Source organism: Juglans regia, chromosome 13, assembly GCF_001411555.2.
Source record: "Juglans regia cultivar Chandler chromosome 13, Walnut 2.0, whole genome shotgun sequence".
Lineage (NCBI taxonomy): Eukaryota > Viridiplantae > Streptophyta > Magnoliopsida > Fagales > Juglandaceae > Juglans > Juglans regia.
Window position 1 is genome coordinate 11121776 of NC_049913.1, and position 16037 is coordinate 11137812.

The 16037-nt window shown below is 34.8% G+C and overlaps 2 protein-coding genes across 2 annotated transcripts; both read right to left on the bottom strand.

Annotated features, from left to right (window-relative positions):
• Window positions 1-948: 948 nt before the first annotated feature.
• LOC109002885 (pentatricopeptide repeat-containing protein At2g03380, mitochondrial) lies at window positions 949-3829 on the bottom strand. Its single transcript, XM_018980805.2, has one exon. It carries the CDS (start codon window positions 3703-3705, stop codon window positions 1573-1575), a length of 2133 nt encoding a protein of 710 aa, XP_018836350.1. The 5' UTR covers window positions 3706-3829; the 3' UTR covers window positions 949-1572.
• A 3339-nt stretch (window positions 3830-7168) lies between these two features.
• On the bottom strand, window positions 7169-13995 carry LOC109002886. Its single transcript, XM_018980806.2, has 5 exons — window positions 13880-13995; window positions 13673-13795; window positions 10786-11021; window positions 9772-10588; window positions 7169-9620 (listed from the first exon to the last, which is right to left on the bottom strand). Exons 3-5 carry the CDS (start codon window positions 11017-11019, stop codon window positions 7423-7425), a joined length of 3249 nt encoding a protein of 1082 aa, XP_018836351.1. The 5' UTR covers window positions 11020-11021; window positions 13673-13795; window positions 13880-13995; the 3' UTR covers window positions 7169-7422.
• Window positions 13996-16037: the final 2042 nt, after the last annotated feature.

Consider the following 16037-nt stretch of genomic DNA (forward strand, 5'->3'; position numbering starts at 1 on the left):
ACAGATCAGACGAAGTAACATTAACTTAACATTAACTTATAGAATTATTTGTGTAATTACTTTATGGATGTAACGGTCCTCTCTCCCAAAACCCAGTAATTTATAATTCCAATTTCGATGCTGCATCCACCCCGAAACAAAAGGAAGAAGAGTAGACGACTTTCTCAGATCATGGGCGCGGCTAGAATTCATAATATATCTTTCTAATATGCTCAGAAAACAAGACATAAACAGACACACACACACATATATACACACACGTACATATAGGATAGTGATAGGGTTATTACCTATTTACTACTTATAGTGTACTTGAAGTTTTTTTTTTTTTATCATTTTCTTTTAAATATTTTTTTAACATCCTTAATCATTAAGAAAAAAAATTAAAAAATATATATAATTTTACTAATACTCACTTCCTTGTAAAATAAAAAATTAAAAAAAATAAATATAAAGAGTAATAAATAGGTAGTAAAAGGACAGTAACTCTATCATTATCATATTATATATATATATATATATATATATATATATATATATATGCGCTCAGAAAACAAGAATAATGACGCTTGAAAATTGTGCTTATTTCATTGTATTGTCCCAGAAAAAAAATCCCTCTTATGGATTTATTAATTTGCTCATAAACATACTAACTTAAGGTTAAACATCAAGATATAACTGCAAAGGGATTAATTGCTCACATGTAAAATTCCGGGGAGGCATTGCCAATGATGTAATAAGTTGATGTGGAAGATGTGAAAAGACAACCTACCCAAAATGATAATAACTTATTTTTCTTTTTGAGAAAAGATACTTACAACCGTGAATTGCGTAACCGCAGCGTAATCGCTTTGAAAAAAATGAATAAAATATGAGACCCACATGAAAAAAATTAATTTTTTAATAGTGGACCCCACTCTTTTTCAAAGCGATTACGCGGCGGTTACGCACTTCACGGTTGTATGTAGAATTACTCTTTCTTTTTTGACTTTTGTCAATCCTCACCACAGTAAATTCAGCAATTGCCGTTCAAGAAATTTGCTGTAATTGATATGCTATTCACAAAACCATGGAGTTCTCAATGACTTCAAAATCTTCACTGCATGGCGTAGCAATATACATCCTCATGGATATAAGGTAAGATGTCATTTTTGGTAGTCATGTCAGGTGGTCTTGTTGACACCACGGTTCTTAAACATGTTTGTAAAAGGCACAAGACCTTCCGAAAGCCATATCCGGGGTTTCTTATTTGATATGATGCCGAAAGAATGTTCATGCCAAGAATTGGATCTTCAGCCAACTCATGAAGTCGGGACCCAAGTTCTCGGCTTTCCCCCCAAATCAAGCCAGCCAGCCCCAACCAAAAGGGTTGCACATGTTTACCTCGCAGACGTGGGATTGTATATTTTTAAGCGCCATGTTCCAAGGTTATTCCTTGGAGCCCTCTCCTAAATAGTAGAGCGAGGCAGTTCAATTTGAGTTCGTGGCAGCACCGAACTCGTTGGGACACCCTTATCACCTTAAGTTTCACATTCTCGACCCCATCAAAAACATGTTTGATGAAGTGTATAACTACCGAAGAGTTGCAACTTTGGCTGTTGAGTTATCAGCACAGATATCCATCTCCAGTAGGCTACACCCAGGGGACTTGCTCAATCCTCTTTGCTTCATCAGCTCTCTCATCTGATTAACCTGGCTCCATCTTCCATCTGAAGCATACAAGTTACACATGAGTACATAGTAACTAGCTTCATTAGGATGTAACTCCAGCATTTTTTGGATAACAACTTCTCCAAGATCAAACCTTGCATAGAGTCCACATCCATGGAGAAAAGATCCAAACAAACTAACATCTGGTTGAACTGGCATGTTCTCAATAAAGTTCAAGGCTTCTTCGAGTTTTCCAGCCCGAGCTAATAGATCTACCATGCATGCATAATGCTTCATTGTAGGAACAAAGTTATAGGTCTGGCACATTAGATTGAAACACCTCCAGCCCTCCCCAATCATCCCTGTATGGCTACACGCTGATAATACAGTAGTAAAAATTACTTCATTGGGCTCCAATTTTTCTTTCAACATATCATTGAAAAGTGCAAGGGACCCACTACCATCCCCTTGCATCCCATAACCACCAATAATTGCACTCCACGTGATAGTGTTCTTCTCTCCCATCCCATCAAATACCATACGAGCGGACTTCACATCTCCGCATTTGGCATAGAAGTTTAGAAGTGCAGTGCCAACATAGACACTGGATGATTGTAGGCCCTCCTTTATAGAGAAAGCATGAAGTGAAGAACCAACTTGAAAATCACCAAGGGAAGCACAGCCTGAGAGAGCAGAAACAAGTGTGACCGCGTCAGGTGAGACAGAATTTGATCTCATTTGATTAAAGAGCTCAAGGGCTTCACGTGCATAACCAATTAGGAAGTAGCCAGAAATAATTGAGTTCCAAGTGATCACATCCTTGTCTAAAACTGTTTCAAATATATAACGAGCATCTCTGATCATATGACATTTTGCATACATATCTATAAGAGCATTTCTAACTGGAGGTTCTCCTAACCCGAGTTTAATCCCCAGACCATGAACTGACCTTCCCAAATTTAAATTGCCTAACTGTGCACATGCAGAAAGCACGGTTGCAGTCGTAACAGAATTTGGTAATAGATCAGCCCATTTCTCATCCTGAAACAACTTTAATGCCTCATTGGGGTGGCCACTCTGTGCGTACCCTACCATCATTGCAGTCCATGAAATAAGATCAATAGCAGAAAGCTCATCAAATACAGAACGAGCATCTCTAACTTCCCCACACTTAACATACATGTCAAGAAGTGCTGTCACCAAGAAAGAATTGAATTCAAAACCATTCTTGATCACGTACCCGTGAAGCCACTTCCCTTGATGTAAAGCCCGTAAATCTGTACACGCAGTAACTAAGCTCCCTACTGTAAACTTGTTACCTTCAACCAATCCTTCCCTCATTCTATTAAACAAAATCAAACCTTCTTGAGGACAATCATTCTGCACATACCCCACAATCATTGATGTCCAGGAAACCACATTTCTCTCAAGAATTTCATCGAACACCTCGCGAGAATTCCCAATATCTCTGCACTTTGCATACATATCAACAAGACCCGCCATGACGAAACTATCGGGGCTCCCCGCCTTAACAATCTGGCAATGTACCTTCCTCCCCTCATCAAGATTGCGCAACTCACAGCACGCCTTCAACACAATCGAAAAAACAACATTGTCGCACTCTCTCACGCATATTCTCATACGGGAATAGAACCGAATAATCTCCGAATGCAAATCATTCAAAAAGTACCACCTGATCATCACCTTCCACGAAAGAAAATCCGGCTTTTCTATCCTATCAAACACCAAGCGGGCATGCCAAACGCGCGCAAAAGAAGCATACAGGCTAACCAATTTAGTATCGCATTGAAGTTCACCGGTGAGGCCGTGTACAATGAGCAAGCCGTGGGTCTTCTTGAGAGAATCGAAGTTCCTGCAGAAACCTAGAAGAGAAAAACAGGGGTTCGAAGAGATGGACGACATAGAAGCTATGGTATGAGCGAGTTCCGGAGGTTCCAAGGGTTGTTGCTGGGTTGCATAGGCGAGACTTCTGCATGAAGAGCAAGATTTTATTGCGAAAGGGAAGCGTGCACGTAAGGTGGAGATGAGTTTCATGGTTTGTCTTGCTCATCTGAGCTGCTTGGAGACGAAGTGCAGTGGCATTCCCGTCCTTCCCTTTTCCGTTTTGCTGATCATGAGCCTAAATTCCTAATCGAGCCTAATTTTTATTTTGAGAAATTATTTTATTTTTCGCCTTTGCCTTTCGGGGGTCAAATAGATGAAAGAGCATATTAGATTTTTCTTCACGAGAAATGATATATATAATTTTAAGACTTGTAAATATTATGTACTTTTTCTAAAAAAATAAAATTGATTAATTTAATATTAGTATGAAAAAAAATAATTTTTTTAATTGTGGATTCTACTTATTTTCAAAGAGAGTGTATAGAATTTGCACAACTTTAAGACTCGTTTGAATACAGAAACCATCTCAACTCATCTAATCATTATAATTTTTTTAAATTCTCACATAAAATATAATAAATAATTTAAATTTTGTAAATTTTAAAATAATAATAATATTAAAAAAATAATATTCTAACAATATTTTATTTAATTTATCTAAAATCATCTCATCTCATCTTGCTATCCAAACGAGTCCAACTATATCTAGTAATGCACATCTGTTTTTTTTTTTTTTTTGAAGTCTAAAATTCAGATAATTTTTTGATCAAATATACTAATCATTTTACCTTCCAAATTATTATTATTATCACTATCATTATTATTTTTAATATGGCCACTAAATTATCAAAATCATCATTTAGCCTTCATTTTGAAACATAAGTTGCAATATATCCCTTCTTATTATATGTGACTTAAGATTTTTTGTGAGGTTTTTTCCTCGATGAAATTTTGGAATCAAATCATCTCATTCGTAAAAGAAAAAAAAAAATGTGTTTGAATGCAAAATTTCTTTCTTTTTTCTTTTTGAGAAATAGTGTTTTTTACGTACAATCGCGGTGGAAAATTGCGGTGTAATCGGTTAATGCCACGTTTTTTTAAGTTAATTAAAAAGTGGCAGAATCCATTGAAAGTACGGTGACGATAATATTCTTGTAAGATAATTTTTTTTACAGATTTGTATACTTAATTTAAGTTTTTACTTTTTAAGAAAATCAAAATAAAATGTTTTAATGATTGAGATTTCTGTTGTAAAGATATTTAGATTAAAAATAGAAATTTTGGAAAAGGTTTTTATAGACTTTTACGGGCAAGAGAGAGGGGAGCAATCAAGCTAAGACATGGGAGAGAACTTAAGAAATTAAAGGAAATGTAAATTTTGCATTATAAAATTATCTAAAACTTATGCTCTATACACTACTTCTCACTATATCAATTAAGATAAATGAAAAATACGAGATATCGTATAATCTTTATATTCACACACACATACATGCAGTTTCACTGATTTGGGAATGACTCCAGGTATGTTAGTTTCAAGGTACATCTAATATAATGATTTAAATAAAATAAAATAAAAAGTGAATAGTTTATTTGTCTGGAAAAATAAAATATAAGATTAAAGAAATATAAAAAATCTAAATTAAAAAAAATCTAAATTCAACAAAGTATCTAACCGCGTGGCTATTAACGATTTTTTAGTAAAACATGATCCTTCATTAAATTCTATAAAGAAACTACACGTCAAATAGTCAAGCGTCTTAAGGACCTTTTGGTAAAACATGATCATTCATTAAATTCTACAAGAGAGTTACACGTTAAATGATCAAGAATTTTAAGAGTCTTTTGGTAAAATATAACTTAATGGAAAAATAAGAAAATTTACTATTTATAGTTTGATATTCACTTATTATAATAGAGTAGGTATACACACACATACGAGAATGAGACTATTATTTATTATTTATTTTATCATCCTTAATTACAATACGACGATGCGCGGCGTATTTTCAATATTTATATAATTATAAATTGTGTAAGTATCACGTATTTTTTTTAAAAAAGAGTAAGATCAATTATTAAAAAATTAATTTTTTCATTCAGATCTCATATTTACTCATTTTTTTAAAACATAGTACATGTCGCTTGGAAAATTCATAAATATATCTAACATATTTAAAATGAATTTTTTTATATAAATATAATATTTACTATTTTTTTAAAAAATACATGAAATTTTGAATGCAAATATTTATTTAAAATATGGCACAGAAATTTCAAAGGTACGTGGATAATAAAATAAGGATTAGAGTCTGTTTGGATATAAAGGTGAGTTGATTTATAAGATAAAATCATCTCATTTTATCTAATATTAATTAATAATTTTATTATTATTTATAAATTATCTCAATTTATTTTATATCACTTTAATGTCTCGAGTTTTAAAAAATAAAATAAAATAAAGGTTACTCACGTCCAAGAGAAGACAAGAAAAGGACAGAAGGTGGTATTTGGTTACGGGGAATTATGATTGGTGCAAGGAGTATCTAAATAATTCATATAATAAAAAAATAAAAAAAGGGACAACCATTGACTGAAGACCACAAAGTACTACAAATCAGCTCTCAGACACCGACACGCCGACGCATTTGGAGTCTACCGTCCCACATTTCTGAATGAAAGATCTCCTCCGCTGTCCCCCACGCGCCCTTCTCTCTTGCGTGCACTCTCTCAAAGTTGAAATTATTTTGTTAAATAATATTTTCCAACAAAATTATTAATCTAAAACTAAATTCTTTTTTAGGCTCCATTTAAATACAACAAGTACTTCATTTTATCTAATTTTATCAATTTTTTTAAATTTTCATATAAAATATAATAAAAAAAGTTCAATTTATCAAGTTCTAAAATAATAATAATAATAAATAATATTCTAATAATATTTTATTTAATTTTTAACTTCCATTTCATCTTAACTCACTATCATAATCCATACTTTTAAGATTTTCAAATATTCATACATTTTGATTTTCCTTTTTCTGAATAGATAATTAAGAAGCCATTTAGATAACTTTTTTAAAACAAGTATGTATTTGCTTTTCAGTAAAATTAACTCCACTAATTTATGTCCCTTGAATGCATTACTGTTCTAAGGCAGAACGCGAGAATAAATTAAATCGAAATCTTGTGTGTGTGTGTGTATATATATATATATATATATATTTTGTGTACTTGATTTCGCCTATTTTTAATAAAATTTTTATTTACTGATAAAAAAATTAAATCGGAATAATTTCGCTTAATATGATTACTAGTGTGAGAAAAAAATGAGCCACGAATCTTTTTCACGTACTATATATTATTCTATTCTGATTATGCTGGTAGAGAAGTGAAAATAAATCTACCTGTTCATCAGAAAAGTGGCAATCAAATGCCATCTCAGATAAATCTTTCCGGGCGAGTGTCCTAAAGCAGAGATAGGATTTTAGCATGCTTTTTCAACCCAACATTCTTCTTCTTCTTCTTTCTTCTTGGCATGAATATTACCTATGGGTCAATATATTCAATAATAAATGACTATCAAGAGAAAACGCCCCCAAAAGATCCAAGTGTCTGTAAAAACACACAAAGTGAAGGAATGCTATTATATATGCCGGAAGAAATCATACAACATTATTTCGGAAAATACAAAGTTTGTAAACACTCATGATAGATAATCAAGCCAGCCCAAATTCTAGGCCAATAAATGTACAATGGCAGGTCTCCATGTCTCAGAACCACTTTTCCTACCTCCCCTCAGCCAGAGAAACAACTCCTTACTTCTCTCTATAAATTTCTAAATCAATATATCAAGGCCTCTTTCCACAATTAGGTTAAAGGGATAGATGCATGATTGCCTGCAGGGCATCTCTGCCGGCGGGGTCGTCTAGTTGTCTTCCCCCACCCTGCTAGGCTTCTATCCTCAAGTCCCACTTCAATGTTACTAAGCTGCTGTATCAGTGGAGTGCAAGCTGGGGTTGGCACAGTGGGTGAGCAACTCGCTGCTGACCGCCGCCTCCCCCTTCCACACCCGCTCCTAGTAGAGCTCCTCCTTGTCAACCCAGAATGCCATGAATGACCTGTTGCTCGCATCAGCCCCCCAAATGTCTGAAGATCTTCTGTTACCTCATGCCTTGAAAGAGAAGCAAGACCTGGAAGGATGTCTCTTTGGAAATCCCTTCGCTGCCTTCCCCTCCTTGCCAGGCCTTTCCGGGGCCGATTTGGTAATGAAGTAGTTCCAGTTTCCTCCAGCTTTAAGTTTTCTGGAACCAACGGTTTAGGCATGTAATCTTCTTCCTTGGTCTCCATTAGTTTTAATGTCATGGATTCAAAGTAATCACTTCCTTCCTCCTCATTATCCTCACCATCTTTGACTCTCAAAATTGCATCAAACTTGCTCTCAATTTCATCTCCACACGAGGAAACTATTTCAACAAACCAATTAAGGCAGTCTGTCTCAGAAGCTTCCGATGGCTTGCAAGTGGTATCATCAAACTGATTGTGGAAACCTGACGATGAGATTACAACTATTGCCTCAGCTGCTATCATCATGAGCTCATCCTGTGGGTTCTCAGCTTTGTGTTCTAATAATTGCAAAGGAGCAGCATGCTGCTTCTCTGCATTATCTCCATGAATGGAATCCTCCTCAGTCTGAACTATGGGAGCTTCTAAATCTAGCCCTGCTGTAACCTTCACTGGAGTGCTTGGAAAAGAAGGTACCAAGGATTCTTCATCATCACTTATACAGGAATTCAAATCAATGTTATGTCTGAAAATGGAAACGTTTGCATCCGTTTTCTTATCTTTAACTGGAGTCTCTGCTGTCCGATCACCCAATTCCAGAACTGCAGGTTCACAAGGCAAGTTTATATCAAGGACTCTGTTTTTCCTGTCATTCTCCACAACTTCACCTTCAGATGGGAGATGATGAGACACAGAGGGGGAGGTGAAAGAAGAAGACTCATTCCTAGAAATATTCGACTTGTCAAATATGGGAAACCCAAGAATTTTTCTGTTACTCAGGTTGTCACCTATTTCAATCCTCTTGACCTCAACATCGTTAGAACATGAAACCGATTTTATATTCTGGGTAAAAATGTGATTCATTCCCTTCTCCATTTCACTTTTGTTGGAAAACTGACTTGGTGAAGATTGAAAGAAACTTAGCTCCTCTATGTTTGAAACCCTCCCAGCATTGGAGGCCTCATTCTTAGAAGAAGGCTTAGGTCTAAGCCATGGCAAGACTGAAAGATGGTCTTCATGCTTCTGTCCTTCATCTATGATCTCAAAATCTTGCCTGGGAGCTACTTTGTTGGATGAGCTATTTGAAAGCACCACATTCAAGTTCTCATCTTTTACAGATTTCCTGTCCATGTGATCTGAGCCCCTCGGGTGCTTTGCAAAACCATTACTGATGAAGTGATCAGGAGCTCTGTTATGATCATTGATGCAGTTCATATAGTCATAGCTTCTTGAAGGGAGGTGAACTGATAGTTCCTTGGACCCAGATGACGACCCCTGACAAAATCCATTTCTGTAAGACGCATCACTTCCAAAACCTGGGTTACATCTAGAATTGCTCTTAAGATGCCACACATCTCCAAAAAATCCATTGCTCTGCACTGATGACTGAGAACTTTTACTCAAGGTAGCAGCAGATGAGTTCAAGCATGGTTGTTTGTTACCTGATATTGACTTCTGGCTTAAGGTACTACTTTGCTTTTCCCAAGATGAGACTGAGTGAGACCAAGACTTGGCCAAATCAGAGGAAGGAGCAATAGGATATGGACTGGGCATATGGGAGGCCACCATTGACCCGAGATGCTTATTACTGGAGATTTCATGACTTCTATTAGAGATTTCAGAAGCACAAACTGTTCTTTCATTCCACGATCCTCCTTTGCTTTTATCAGTCAGATAATAACCAGAAGTTTCGTGGGCTTTGTTAAGCAAAACTTGCATTGGCTGGGAAGATATTTCTGGTTGGAGACCTTGAGAGGCAGATTTCAAGTTGCTTTTACTGGGCCCTGTAAAACAAAATGGCAGCCATATGAAAAATATCTAACCCAATGAAAAAATTCTACCCAATAAACTCCTTAAAAAGGAGTTACACCTATTGCAAAATTCAAACAGAACCAGCTCAAGGATTGTTTGTGAAACTTCATGAAGAAATTATACCTGCTTCGAGCACATGGCAAAACCACCCCTTTTCATTTCCATTGTTCTCTAAGTGCCCATTGTTTTGAGTCCCATTATCACTTCCATGGTGGGAGTTGAGTAAAGTTCCCTTAGGCAAACTTGGAAACTGCAAGTTTGGCTTAGCAGACAGATCAGGGCATTGAGTCTCACGGCAAGAGGCACTCTGGCTCAGAAGGTCAACATGTCCAGAAGCACTTGCTTCCTCAACCAGGATAGGCTCATTCAAGTCGGCCAAACCATTTCTGCTCTCTAAACACGAATCAGATGTCAAAGCATCTCCTTGAATGCCACACTTCTCACCATTGCCAAGAAACAGCCTTACACCCTTCTCAGGGGCTAGCTTATGGTTTCTATTGGAATGATAGTTTGACACACCAAGCACTTTTTCTTCGCTCAAGTTTTCTCCTTCAGTATCAATATATTCATCAGCTGGAAGTTGAAGATCAATCATTTTTCTCCTGACCTTTGTAGGTCTGGAGTCCAGCATCTCTAAATCCTTTGAATTACCCTCATTTTGGGATGGAAAAAGACCGCCTTGTGTGCCGTTTCCTTTCACATAACTCAAAGGAGAATGAATGTCCTCAACACCTGAAACTGTTGGCCTAGCATAAACAGAGTTTGCTGGGGGGAAGCTGGGGATATGCCATTTTCGGGCATTTTCTGACGTGATTTGAGTTACTAGGGGACTAGATGACAATGATGTCTCCACGGGAATTAAGTTTTTATGTAGTTCTTTCCTCTTGAATTCATCCATCAAATCCCTCTGTATTCTGTAAAGGCGATGAAGTTCATGCACCTGGATGATGACAGAAAATTCATAATATATCTATTTACCTGAGTTTCTATAATTCAAACAGAGATAAGCAAGCAAGGCTCAATTTAATTCATCTTAAACTCATATCAAATCAAGGTCCTCTGCATATAAACTCAATACAGTAAGAACCTAATTAATGAACCCTATGGTATTTGAAAGGGCCAAGAAAATTTGAATACCTGTTTTTTGAATATAGCCTCATGTTCAAGCATTGTCTGCTTCACTACATCCTTATCATAACCTGGATAAAGATCTGTAGGAGCCCTCAGCTGGAAACCATTATAATACTGCCCATTTACAAAGGTTTTATCACCATAATATAGGGGCCAGCTACAGCTGTTAGAATTCTCATTAAGATCCCTCATTGGGTAATATCCTGGCAAGAGACTTTTACAATGCACTTTTGTTCCCATTCCTGAAAATCCATGAAGAAAAATTTCAAATATTAACATGCATAACAACCATAAAAGTAACAATGAATATATATAGTTTGTTGTAAGGATTCCCACTAAACAGAACTGTTCCCCCCAGTTTTTAGTAAGGGTGGAAAAAACAATGGCAGATAATCATCCACATACATAGAAGAAAATGCTAACTGTCTAAGAATTTCTCATAGTTGAGCACAAAGGTCATTTGCTGTCTTTGAAAAAGATTTTTTTTTTTTTATCAGTAGATAAGTATATTCAAAAAAGATAAACCTTTTACAGTTTTGTTTTAATAGAAACGGCTTTCTGTAGCGCCAATAAACCATCAATACTGCTTGAATCATGTCCCCACCCCAATCCCCAAAAAAAAATCAAACATAGCCTGTGCAACTACGGGGACACTTCGTAATTTACAGTGATTGATATGGGTTTGATTATCCTGATGGATGTTTTTGCCCAGATCAGTGCTGTCACAAGACAGAAATTACCAGAACATGTGCAACATGGCCACAAAAGTCTGGAGAGAGAAGGTATGGATAAATGGCTGTGATGGTTGGAATCAACTTAATTCTTGACACAAAGGGCAATTCATAACCAATAAAGCAAGTTAAGATTTCCTAGGCAATGCAGAAACCAGACAAGCCAATAGGCAATGTTTATGGAAAGTGGCAACACAAAAGACCACACAAGTTCAAGGGAATGCTTGATTAAGTACCAAAATTCTCATCTTGTATGAGCCACGAGGACCAGTGTTGCATTTTATGTGCATGTATGTCACTTCATATTCGCTTGCTTGCGTTTCCAACATATTTTCTAAGATTTTCCCGGGTAAATATCCTATTTTATGTTTGCTTCTCCGTTCCATTCCTATTTATTAATTTCATGCCCTAAATCTTCTTCAACTTTAAACTGCTTGATTATGTTATCCTACCTCTCCCTCCATATACTATGTCCCATGACCTTATAGACCTAGCATGTAAATTAAACAGCATAACTTATCCTAAAGCCTCTTCACTCTATAAATTCAAGAATTGCTCCCCGCCACAAATTGCTATATGACACCTAAAGGGAATCTACAACATGATAATAGAATGGGGCTACATTTTAGGATACTTACAAGAATTAAGGAAAAGTTAACTCTTTTCTTTGGAGAAAAGAGTGAGCAATCAGAGTAGATTCACATATGTAGAATGCTGTAAATCGATATCTGGGCTAAACGGAATGAAAGATGGGTGAAAGGGTGAGAGAGAGAATACTGCAACATCAGACTATCTGAAGTTCCCTCTATGCCAAAACTCAGTTACTAGGCACATAAAGGAGATCCATGTCATTTATGAGTATATCATTGTCAAGAGAAAATTTAGGAGTTCTTGGCTTGCGCCTTCAAAGAGATTAGTTTAATGTACTTCCTTACCATAAACGAATTGACTCTAAAAAAGCAAGCATCTGGCACAGCCTGAATGCACACTTGTAAAAATTACTTTTAGAAACATGAGTAATGAAGTTCTTCACAAACACTGTTGATCACCTAACATTTATTATAACCACATTGGAAAATTTAAATAACACTCAATAGTCACCTGTTCTGGAGAAAATAACAAGGAAATAAAAGATCTAAGAAAGTATAATATTAGTTCATTCAACCAAACAGGTTAATTTGATAGTTTCTCTTATCGCAAATCATTTCTCTTATCATTTAAATTTTTTAAGATGCATAGATCCTCTTTCTCAGGGAGCTCATTACAAATATTATATTCAAGTACTTTCCTCACATTCCACATTGACACTGCCCATTAACACTGACAATATCAATATGATGCTCCTTCTATAAATGCTACTGTAAGAATATAAATCTACATTTCTCAAGGAACAGTTCCATGGTACCATAAGTAGAAAAGGGACATGCAACAGATAATCCAATTATAATCAATTGGGCTTTCAAGGTCAGATATTTGATCAAACCACTAACTCATCATTACACAACTCTCCTTCACTAACATTTCATCTAGAATGAATGCAACATTTGTAATGATTTATTAAAATCCTTCACTAATGCAGTTAGAAGCACACACCCAAAAGATGGCATATACCGGCAACATAATCCAAAAGAACTGGTAATCTCCTTAAGCTTTTCACATCACACAGAAACCTCAACATCAACCAAAAATTTAAGGGGGAAAAACAGTATGCTGCAACTTTTAGAAGCCTGAAGATCAAGAAGGAAAGCTTCGAGTTTTCTATGCTAATTATCGGGATGAGGGGGAACTCCAGCAGAATAAAAGTTAACAGGACAGATCCTACGCAGCTACAACTCAAAATTAACATACATGAGCAAATATTAACAACACAACGCGGCAAACAAATACTACAATCACCAATCAAAACCTAATACCCGAAACATTTTTTCTAAACAAGAAAAAAAGGAGAGACAGATTAAGCATCTAAAGAAAAATCAGTGGGGTTTATAAGCCGCAAAGGAACAACAAAAAACAAATGCGCAACCCAGCTATAGAAAAGCCGACAACTTAACAAAATAAAAAAGAAGGAAAAAGTATAAAATAAAATAAAAGGAAACCCAATTAACGAAATTATCAAGCAAAAACCAGAAATCGATAAATTAGCAGGTAAAAATAAATTTTACCTCAGACCCACATCCTCTTATCACCTCTCTCCTCGAGAATCCTGCGTCGATTGAATCATCCAACAGAAACTCCACATCATGGAAAATTTCGAGTCCTAAACTCTCACCACTGAGACCAAGCAGCTAAATAAAATAATACCAATAATTATTAAACAAACAACAAAGTGGGTGTTTATACAGCACCATTGAAGGAGCTTAGATCTTCACCGGATTGAAGAAAAGGGGGAGATTTCGATCTGCTGGGCCATTCTTTTTCTCTCTCAAAGAATAGAGTTTTTAGAGAGAGAAAGCTTCCTCCTTTTTTTTTTTTTTCCTTTAGAGAGAGGAAGAGAGAGATATCCCAGATAAGAAATCTTCACACAAACAAACGACCTTCTAAGAACAGTGACATGAAATTTGTCAACATCCGGTCTCTTTTTATTCCCTGCTTTTTCTTCACTTCTCTCTCTCTCTTATTTCCTCTCCAATTTATACATAAATATAAATAAAAAAATCTAATTTATTTCTGTTTCATGAGGTAACGAAAGGAAATGTACATTTCTAGATTCTCTCTACCTTTCTTCTTGCTTTTGTTACAGATATTAAAAAATATATTTCTACGGCATTGACAATTTAGAGTATCATATCCAACACATATATGTACTACAATAACTGTGTTTATATAGACGCATCACCTGCATTACTGTAACAACACTCACCAGCAAACTTCACGAATACGCCTTCTTTCTTAATTTCTTAGGGCGATTTGTTCACCTCAAAATTAACGCCACCAAATTCATTACGTGGAATTTTTTTCATTGATCTCAAAAGTAATTTCCATTTTAAGTAGTGTTTAATTGGCTAATGCAGCAGACAAAATGTGGGTCCCACTCTACTACTGTGGGAAGGATGAGGTTTAGGATGGAACTAACAACTGCCCTTGTGGGTCATAGATATTTACATGAATGGGATCGAGGCTTTTGTTCCGCTGGGCCTTGAATTTGATTGGCCGATCTTCTGTGTTCTCCAAGGAAAAAAAAAAAAGCACAATTATGGCTTTTAACACGTGGCTGCCTTTGGATCAATATCTTAAGATCATGCGATGGGGCGCGAGGTGAAATACAATCTTAAACACTTCGTTGCTGCAGGAAAATTAATGGCCAAGATCCCAAAAAATCTTACCAAAAAATCTCACCTAATGTAATCATTTTTCAACTCTAATCATTTTAAGATATGATTTAGGTATTGTTTGTTTTCCAAAAACATCTCATCTCATCTCATTTTATCTCATCTCATCATTATAACTTTTTTAAATTTCCACATAAAATAAAATAAATAATTCAACTTTTTAAAATCCCAAAACAATAATAATATTAAAAAATATATTCTAACAATATTTTATTCAACTTTTTAACTTTAATCTCAACTCATCTCATCTCATTTCATCTCATCTCTGAAAACAAACGAGCTCTTAAATTTTATTTTAAATAATGACACGCTTAAATCTTCGAATTGAATTTTCTTATAATTTAATATATATTAAAAGATCCATAAAATAATTAAAAAATATCATTTATTTTTGTAAATAAATTGAGTTGACAGAAATTATAAAAACAAACAAAATTTTAATGTGACTTCTATAAATTTTTAAAAGAATAAAAATAAATTTTGCGTAATTTTTTTTTTAAATTAGATTTAGATAATGGGTTGAGATGAAAGTTAAAAGTTGAATAAAATATTATTTTTTAATATTATTATTATTTAAAAATTTAAAAAAGTTGAATTACTTAATGTATTTTGTATAAAAATTATAACGATAAGATAAAATAAAAAATCAAAATTAATCTCTTTAATTTTCACTTTAAGATACCAATTCAAAATTTCAACCATTTTCACTCTAAGACGAAATGGATTTTTTTTTTTTTTTTTCCTCCATATGTCTGATGTCCTTTGCTGTGGAAGAAATAAAACAAGTGTTTTATATTTTAAATAATAAGGAGCTCATTTACAAGATAACTGGATAATGTATTGGTAATTAAAAATAAAAATAATTTGCAATCGATGTATTACTATTAGCCCATTTGTTGCCTAGTCAACCCAACCTCACAGGGATCAGTTGGGTCTGCACAATTTTATTTATTTTTATTTTAGAATAAAATTATAAGCACGAAAAAAAAAAAAAAAGAGAGAGAGAGTCCAAAATTAAAGAATATATTTTTTAACTCCTACTTTTGAGCAGAGACACTTCAAGACATTCATTCCAAATTACTTTATTGAATAATTATTAAATGTATATTTTCCAATAAAATGAAGATAAAATCATCTAGGGTCATTGTCCATGTCCATGAGGAAAATCCAAAACAAATTTAATTTTATTGTTGTAACA